This window comes from Scomber scombrus, chromosome 19 (genome assembly GCF_963691925.1).
Source record: "Scomber scombrus chromosome 19, fScoSco1.1, whole genome shotgun sequence".
Classification (NCBI taxonomy): domain Eukaryota; kingdom Metazoa; phylum Chordata; class Actinopteri; order Scombriformes; family Scombridae; genus Scomber; species Scomber scombrus.
Window position 1 is genome coordinate 8,955,974 of NC_084988.1, and position 9,469 is coordinate 8,965,442.

The following is a 9,469-nucleotide window of genomic DNA, read 5'->3' on the forward strand; positions in this document are numbered from 1 at the left end:
GTCATTGCTGCAGTTTGTGGAACCTCGATCATCTGTCTGTCAGCTGATCTGTCAGAGACTCTGAAGCTGTCAGAGACAAGATGAGGCTGCTGCCGGTTGTCGTTACAGTGTCACTAACAGTGGCCATTGCGTATTATGTTTACATCCCGCTGCCCGATGGCATCCAGGAGCCGTGGAAGTTGATGCTGCTGGATGCTGGATTCCGTACAACGCTGCACCTGGTAAGACCTGGATTCAGTGGGGGGCTCAGTGCGGTGCGTGATTTCCTAAAACACAGACAGATGTGCGTGGGATGCTTTGCAGCAGGTGTGCAGCTGCAGCTGCAGCTTTGTTGATCCATGCTGCTTAAATCTTTTTATGCATCTCTGTGTTCATTACTTTGTTCCTTAATATTATTTATGGCAGTTATGTTTTCTCAGATACAATAGGTTTTTCCCCCCAATCATTGCATGTTTGAATACCTGCTGATAGTGGCATTGATAGCAGACACACTTCTGAACATTAACACACCCAGTGCAAATTTGGACTTTGACCCTACCTACAAACGCCATGTGTTGAATTGTTATATACCTGCACCTTTATTGATGATGCCCAGTAGTTATTGCATCATCAATCTTACAATGTGTATTTACTTGTAGATTCAATTTAGATCAGATTATATGACCTGCTTAGCTGTAAAATCAAAAATCTGAAGTGCCTCATGTCTGGAAATACCTCACGCACAGATATGGATTTAAGTGATATGTAGTTCACAGTGCTTCTCTTTACATGATACAATGGTGTCTTTTAATTCTTGATTAGGGCTCATTAGTGATGGCAGGATGAAACGTAAAAACGTTGTGAAAGAGCCTCTTCTGTCATGATTTCAAAACGGTCACACTGTGACTGAAGAAGTCATGGAGTGATTTTTATTCTGGGCCTGTGTGAGGAGAACAAACTCTACACTGTCACCTTTGTTCTACATTTTCAAAGTAGCACTGTAGGGCAAACAGAACAGCAGTGGTTTCAGTTACTTATTAATTGTGTAATGGTGTCATAGTGGTAGCAGTGGTAATGGTGTCTTCACGGGTCTTAGCAAAACATCTTAGGTCTTAGCAAATAGGTCTTAGCAAATAGTAATAGTGCCTTCACAGGTCTTAGCAAAAAATCAATCAGACAGCTGCAGCTAATCTAGAATGCTGCTGCCAGAGTCCTCACTAACACCAAGAGAATAGAGCACATTACAGCTGCCCTTAAATCACTGCCCTGGCTTCTTGCGTGTCAAAGGATAAATTTTAAAATCCTATTACTAGTCTATAGAGCATTAAATGGTCTCAGGCTCAAATACATTTCTGATTTACTTGTACATTATGAAGCATCCAGACCCCTCGGGTCATCTGGGACAGGTTTACTAAGTGCTTCAAGGATCAAAACCAAACCATGGGAAGCTGCTCTTAGTTTCTATGCTCCCTGCATGTGGAACAAGCTTCCTGAATATTCAGGTATTCAGTGCTTAAAATATAATGGTTTACTGCAGCTTTCCAACAAATTAAATATGCAACTTGTAGAAACTATATCTATACCGTGTCTAGCTCATGCAGAAGATGACAATTCACAGCCTTGTGACTTATGGAAAAGAGTTTATTCTGCACAGAAGAAAAGAGACTGACTCTCACACACCCAAGTGAATATTATATATAAAGATGGGCAGAGCTACATAAGTCAAAACACACACCGGTGTCTCCTCTTATTTTCCACAGCCTCAGCTTGCTCGTCATTCATTCTCCCTTATCATACTCTGCTTCCAAACCTTGTCCTTGATCTCCTGCATTCTCACACCACATTCCTGCTCTTTAGTTGAATCTCTGCACATACACTCTGCCTTTAACTCTTTCTCAGAAAAAGACCTTTGCTAATTGACATCTGTAATACCATATTGTCTCTTAAATGCAATTTCAATGTCTTCTTGTCTTCTTTTAATGTCTTTTGAATGCAATCTCAATGTCTTCTAAATGTCTTAGTTTCCTATGTTTCTATGTCCTTGCAAAGAACTTTGAATTGCCTCCTGTTTGAATAGTGTTATATAAATAAACATGCCTTATTGCTACACTGGTGTAGGGAGTTTCTGATTAATGTGTTACTTATGTAGGGGAGTATAATACTGTTACTCTGTTACTGTGTCTTAGTTTTACAAAAGACCATTTCAATTGTTTATAAAGCAGGTGATTCAGTCTGCCACCTTTCTTTAGATATTTTATTTAATTGCATTCATAACATTTATAAGTGTTCACACCATTATTGTGAGGAAGATGTTTAAAGGTTTTTAATTGCACTGAGATGCTTTTTGCAGCAGACATTATGTGCGAGAAGTATATTTTTGAGTCCAACTTCATTCTCCACCAGAGTGTAAAATTGTCTTTTGTTCACGAAAAGGCAGCACAGTTATAGGAAATCAGGAGAGAAAAAGTTGGATCAACTTAAGGAAATGATAATAAAATTATTTTAAAGATCTTTTAAAGGCCATTGTGTCTTGGTTTAGTAGCTGGCTGTTTTTTTAACCCTGCCGTGCCAAGCAGCTGTGTCCTCTGACCTTAGCTAGCTTAACCTTAGTGTTGGGACAGTCTGAAATGTTTCTGGGGAGAAGGGCAGACACACTCAGCACATCAGCAAGATATGGTGTAGGAGGACAGAGGTGACTGGGTGAGACAGTGTTTCTGTGTCATAAGTCCCTGCCAATACATAAATGTGTTCTCTCTTTCACTCTTTGCCTAAATAAGTCCTGTGTCTTTTTCACCTCTGTCGTCAGGCTACTCTGAAAGATTGGCTGGGCTGTGACCATTACATCACGTCAATCAGACAATCCACAGAGGGCTTCGAGGGCGTCATGAAGGGGTTTTTCAGCTCTGAGTCTAGCGGAGGGGTTATGCCCGGAGTGAAAGTAAGCGACATAACTTTTGCTGGCGTCCCAGTGCGTGTTTACGAGCCTCCGGCTGGAGGAGAGGGCCATCTGAGAAGAGGGGTGATGTTTTTCCACGGAGGGGGTTGGGCCCTCGGCAGTACCAGTGAGTACAGGTGTCACAGCAGATGTAAAGTAAATGATCAATTTGCTGTTATTTTTGCCTTTACACTTGTTTTCAGTTGGCAAAAGGCTGGTTTTGTGAGCTTTTGTCTCTTAAAAGTACAACAATACAACATTAACATATAAGACTTCTACAATCTTTATATTTTGGTAATTTAACTTTTTCACTCTCCTTTATCTTTCACTCTCTCTCTTCCTCAGAGAAAGGGACATATGATACCATCAACCGGATGGTGTCTGACGAGCTCAACACGGTTGTCGTCTCTGTTGAGTAAGTTGGTCACAGCTTGCAACAGTCGTTCTCTGTTACAACAAGTTAACAAGAAATTATGTAACATACTCCAAAGATTTCTAAACATTAGTTGCGACCCGTAGGTATCGTCTGTATCCTGAGGTGTACTTTCCAGAGCCGTATTTAGACTGCCTCGCTGCTGCCAAGCACTTCTTATCACCAGAGGTTCTGGCCAGGTATGCCATCGACCCCGAGCGCGTGGCCGTGTCAGGTGACAGCGCAGGGGGAAACCTGGCTGCAGCAGTTGCTCAGGAGGTACATACATAAGCCAGGGATGTAACAATGTGAATATATTAAATGTACTGCAAAGCAAGAGATAAAGATAAAAAGACTTCATGTGTGTCTTTGCTTTCCCAGGTTTCCAACGATGACAGTATGAGTGTGAAATTCAGCGTCCAGGCTTTGATCTATCCAGTGCTCCAGGCTCTGGATTTCAACACGCCTTCCTATTTGCAGAACCAAAACATACCTATCCTCCACCGGCCACTCATGGTCCGGTTCTGGCTGCAATACCTCAGTGCTGACCTCTCCCTGCAGTCCCAGTTTCTAGTGAACAACCACAGCTCCTTACACCAGTCGGCCATCACCCCAGAGCTGAGGGCACGGTTAGATTGGTCTGTCCTCCTGCTCCCGAAATACAAGAAGAACAACAACAAGCCTCTCATCGTGGAAAACGAGTCACGGGGGTTTGTGAAGGAGGTGCCAGGGTTGCTGGATGTGCGGGCGGCGCCACTGCTGGCAGAGTCAGAGGTTTTGGCTAAAGGCCCGCGGGCGTACATCCTGACGTGCGAGTATGACGTATTGAGGGATGATGGTCTGATGTATGCACGACGCTTACAGGATGCAGGAGTGACAGTCACCAGCGATCACTATGAGGACGGGTTCCACGGGTGTTTCAGCTTTATACAGTGGCCACTAGAATTTGACGTGGGGAAGAGGGCGCTCAGGGGTTACATCAACTGGCTGCAGAACAACTTGTAGGAGTGTTTATATTTGTTTGAGTGTCGTAAAGGGTGCGTGCATGTTTTAATGTGTGTGTGTGTATGTGTGTGTGCCTCTGATACAAATGCACTATCTCTTGCTTTGTGAATCATCGACTTGCTAAGGGCTTGTACATCTGCTCTTTATATAAACATATAAGATCTAAGCTCAGGGCTCTCATGTTCCTGTAGGTACATAAATTCCTCATGGGAACTTGTGAAGTTTACATGATTATTAGAAGTATCTCTACATTTTATCAGCAGTTATCTTTCTGCTGGCAGTGGAGGGAGAAGGGCAAATACTGTATGTTAACATTAACATAGCTATCACTGTGATCCGCTTATAAAAATACTTGACGCAAGTTTAACATTGCCTGCTTTGGGAGGCATCACATCTACCAATTCCACTCCACACCAAAAACACACAAGTATACTGTATGTCACAAGGATTGTAATTGGTTTTATACGTAACTTTTAGAATAAAAGTATTATAAGTTATAAACTTATGAACTCATTAAACAGTTTGCAGCACAATTATTTATAGACTCAACTAGTTATGTTTTTCCAGAACACCCCACAAATAAACAATGCCTTACCAGTGTCGAAGTATTTAATTTACTTAACTTAAAACTTAAGTAAATCAAATCAAGTAAAATTAGTTGTGATGCAGTGGAGGCAATTTCAGCAGTTTTAAGAATGTACAATATTTCATTACTCTTGTAAGGAAGAACAGTGTTTGTGCTACTTTTTTCTTTTGGGTACTCAGGCTAGATGTGTGCTTGTGTGTTTGTAATAAATGATGTAATGGATGCCAGAGATTTAATCAGAGGAGCGCCAATCAAGCAATCAAAGCGAATTTTTTGTGTAAAAAAACAGTGGAAATATTAAATATTATAAATATTCTACCAAAAAAAAGAAGAAAGAAATTCCCAAAAGAAATCATGGAACACTTCTTCGTTAAGATACAAACAAACCGATTCCTGTTCTTGTGGACAGTATTCAACATTTTTTGTGTTTCACGAGTCATTCAGTTGTAGTGAAACATGTTTTCCGTCACAAATGATGCTGCCACCTGACAATTAGTAACAAAGTACAATATTTCCTTAAGGTTCGTTCCATTTATTATTCACATTGTTGGTACATTTAATATAAATGATTATGCCCTTTTTTCAGATGTCTGCATATATATAGAAAGTGTAATTAATCATCTGCAGAGGTTCAAATGATTTCACCTTCAGTTCTTTTTGAACTGCGTCTCTGTGCTGACACGTGTTGTGATTTATGAAGGAACAAATGAAGGAATAAAAGAAAACATGATGTCAAACTCTTAAAGCACAATTTGTTTTTATTAGCTGCTAAACAAAAAGGAGGTCGACCCACAGATACTTTTAGTGTTGTACATCATCAGCCTATTCAAGAGATTCAAGAGCTCACATGCAGAGCAACACAGTGGGTGGCAACATTGCAGGCAGTGAAATGTGTCCTCTGTGCGCTCAGGTTCAAATTAGAGTATATAATAAAATGTGAACAATTATTTCTTTTTCTTTTTCTTTTCTTTTTTTGTTAAAGGGAGAAGAGAAATATAAGAGAGAGACAAATTAAACTATACAAATATGTGGTCTATGGTCTTTGTCATGCACCAAATCTCATTTTGTAATTTGGTTGTTTTTTTAAATTGATTTCAGTTTCCAGCAGCAATGTGAATCATTAGTGAGCTTCCTGTTGATGCCTTGCGACAACTGTCATAATTAAAGTGTCAAACTGGAGATTGTGTGACTGAAGTGACACTCATTTCATATTGTATGTCCAATATTCTTAATCACACTTATGACAGCACAAACATATTCATCAATGAAGGGAAAGAAAATCCCTTTATATTAAAAAAGATATATGAATGTATCAGAGAGACATGAATAACCGAGAAGTTTGCAGCTGCTGTGTAGATTATTTATGCTACGTTTCTATTACTATAAAATGCATAGACCCCTGAAGGCTCTCATGTGACCTGCACCAGCTTTAAGTCATTTTCAAGATCAAACATGCTTTTGTGGGAGGTAGAATTCATTTCTATGGTAAAGAAACTCCAGTACCACCAGTTACCAATGCAACACTCCCCTCTAGTGGTTTAAAATGAGCACACAACTTCTTTAATCTCAATCTAACACACACTTGCAAATCATGTAATGCAATATTTGTAAAGACCATGTGTTCTTTCTTAATACCTAAAGCTGATTTTAAACTCAAGTCTAACCCCCATGACTGTATGCCTAACTGTAATCCTGACCACAACTTAATTCTAACTCTAATTTCACTTTAAAGTGGAATTAAAATGAGTTCGAAAATGGAAAAAAGGCCAAAATGTTAGATAGAAATGACGGTTTGTCAGATAAATTGTAACATGTGTATATTGCATCATACTATTTCAGTGCTCCCGCTTTCAGATACAGTAGTTTCCTATCAGGGAAACACCCTTCCACTGACACTCAGGCTTAATTCATTGGCAACTGTCTGCATGCATTGTGCTGCTGTAGCACCAGTCTTTGTTTTATAAGTGGGACAATGAGCAGCTGTAGTGCTCAGCCGGGAATTTAGGGAGATTCCATGACTTTACCAGGAGGAACGTTGGGAGGAGAAGCCTCAGGGGAGTGGAGAAGGGGGAGTGGAGGAGGGGAGTGCATGGAGCGGGATCTGTCCTTTAAATCCATTACATGTCTTCTGGGTATCATTCAAACTCTTTGCTTCAGGGGAAACGTCTTTCATTTCCAGAGAAGCAGCAGCTCTCTTTGCTTTCCTGTTTCCAATTGTTTTTGTAACTGATTTCAGATTTGGGGTTTGGAAAATACTTTGTCTTGAGTCAATGTGTCTAATAGTCTCACAAGTGTTTCTTACAGAGAGACAAAAGTTTTCAATGATCTCTGTGTTAAACAAATGATTCAAAGGGATGTTGTGACATTTAGGGGAAATATGATTATTGGATTTCTTGTAAGAGTTAGAAGATTAATAGCTCTCTGTTACTTCCATATGAACCCAGAGCCATCAGCCAGTTAGCTTAGCTTAGCATAAAGACTGGAGACAGGGGGAAATAGCTAGCTTGACTCTGTCCAAATGTTTTAAAAAATCCACTTACCATTAGGTTGTGGAGCAGAATTTGAACTAACCCTAATCCTATTCAGAAAAAGCACAAATAGTTTTTTTTTTTTGTTTTTTTTACAATTTTCTATTTTGTGCAAATATTCTAAAATTATTTGTTCAAATATGAACAACTAGTGTTCAAGTCAAGTGTCAAGTAACAGCACACAGGCTAATAGCTTAGTGAGGTTACGTCGCTGTCTCCATCTCTCTCCTCTGCTCCACTGTCTGTCTTCGTGTCATGGATGTATAAATAGCTGCAGGTCTGAGCGTTTGGCAGAGCTGAGCTTTGGCTGAGTGATTGGCACAGTAATCCATGGCATGGGAAATCAGGGTTTGAGAGCCAATATGGGAAACCTACCTTTCAAAATGGTTTATTGAAGAAAACTTTTTTTTTAACACTATAATATCTTAAAATTAGAAGTGTAATAAAAAAACTAAAACTGGATTGTTACGTTTTTTTCCACTTTTTCCACCACAACTTGTAGTTTTTATTCCTCGTCGAGCTAGCAGTTTTTCCCTGTTTCCAGTCTTATTCATTCTTGTATGTTATCAATCTATCCATAATTTTTTACATCCTGTTTTATTGTAATTTCACTACCTGGTTTATTCTGTACACACAACATCTGTTGCCCATCTGTCAGTCCTGGAGGATGCAGATCCAGAGGAATCTTCACATTTTTCTCTATTAAGGGGTTTTTCCCCCAGAATTTTTCACCTGAATTGAGGGTTTAAGGACATAAGACAGAAACCACTTCACTTTACATTTTGTGTGGCAACCCTCAGAAAAGAGCAGAAGAATAGAGCATATTCTATTGTTGTACAATAGCTCTCAAGGGCAAATTGGTGATTTGTAATATTTGGCTACAGAAATAAAAATGTACTTGACTTTGAAGCAATAAAGCTTAGAAGTGTATTTCCTAACACATCTATTCAGGCAAGCTTTGAAGCAACAGAGGATTACAGCAAGTTTGCTGCATGTGGACGTGTCCAGCACAGGTCAAAGGTCACCGGTGTGAGTGGAAAGAGGCAGAAAAAAATGTTCAAGCATTCTTTTAGATTAGCTGTCACTGCATTTAAACACACACACACACACACACACACACACACACACACACACACACACACACACACACACACACACACACACACACACACACACACACACACACACACACACACACATTTCCACAAACACTCTCTCTCTGTTTGCCATGGGACTGTAGACAGGCATGTCTCTCAGGGTGTTATCTTCCCTGCCCGAGGCCAGACAGTCTTCAGATATCACTCACCTTCTCCCCTCCTTCTTCTCTGACAAGCCTGGGAATTGACTCACTCAAGGTAACACAGGAACTAACCACTTATCACTTTCTCGTCCGCATGTGTGAATTTTAATCAGTGAAGAAATACTAATTTTCCTTCGCTATTGTGCAAAACATTTACACTCCCAACTACATTTTTCAGATTTATTCAGCTCTACTTCCGTGCTGTGAAATGTAAGCTGCATGGGCATAACTGTGTAAACATTATCGCTACATGTGTGCCAGTGTGAATGTGTTATACATGAAGGTCCTGAGCTGTGAACTCCTTCAGCTCCCCTCTCTCTTCCTCACGCTGACAATGGAGCGGTGGTTAGAGGTGAAGGAATGAAAGCCCAGGAACAACTCAAGGTTAAGTTCTGCAGATTGAATAACTCCCCTGTGACAATACTACTCAGGGCTACACCGAAGCCCCAACAATGGCAGGTCATTTTGGCACTAATCGGCTAGCTTTCACTCAGATCACCGCACAATAGCAGGAAAGAGAAGGAAAAAAGGCTCTTTTTTCATCTTACTTTCAAGTGCTGATAATCTGTTATCATCATTGCACTGATACCCAAACTGTCATGCAATGATGCTGCCTTCATGTGCTCCACTCAATTTGATTTTGACAACTCATCGCACATTCAAATTCTTTTGGTGTTAGATGACAACCTCATGGGTGCTACTTTGATCTGCAATCTAAGAATCA

The 9,469-nt window shown here is 40.2% G+C and overlaps 1 protein-coding gene across 1 annotated transcript in view; it reads left to right on the forward strand.

The window, feature by feature from the left end:
- nceh1a (neutral cholesterol ester hydrolase 1a) overlaps positions 1-6,096 on the forward strand; it is a 6,107-nt gene extending 11 nt beyond the window's left edge. The window contains exons 1-5 of the mRNA XM_062440297.1: positions 1-221; positions 2,786-3,041; positions 3,260-3,329; positions 3,434-3,605; positions 3,708-6,096. The exon at positions 1-221 is cut by the window's left edge and continues 11 nt beyond it. Of these exons, the coding sequence (XP_062296281.1) occupies positions 81-221; positions 2,786-3,041; positions 3,260-3,329; positions 3,434-3,605; positions 3,708-4,331 (1,263 nt within the window). The 5' untranslated portion in view covers positions 1-80 and the 3' untranslated portion in view covers positions 4,332-6,096. The remainder of the gene's footprint in view (positions 222-2,785; positions 3,042-3,259; positions 3,330-3,433; positions 3,606-3,707) is intronic.
- Positions 6,097-9,469: the final 3,373 nt, after the last annotated feature.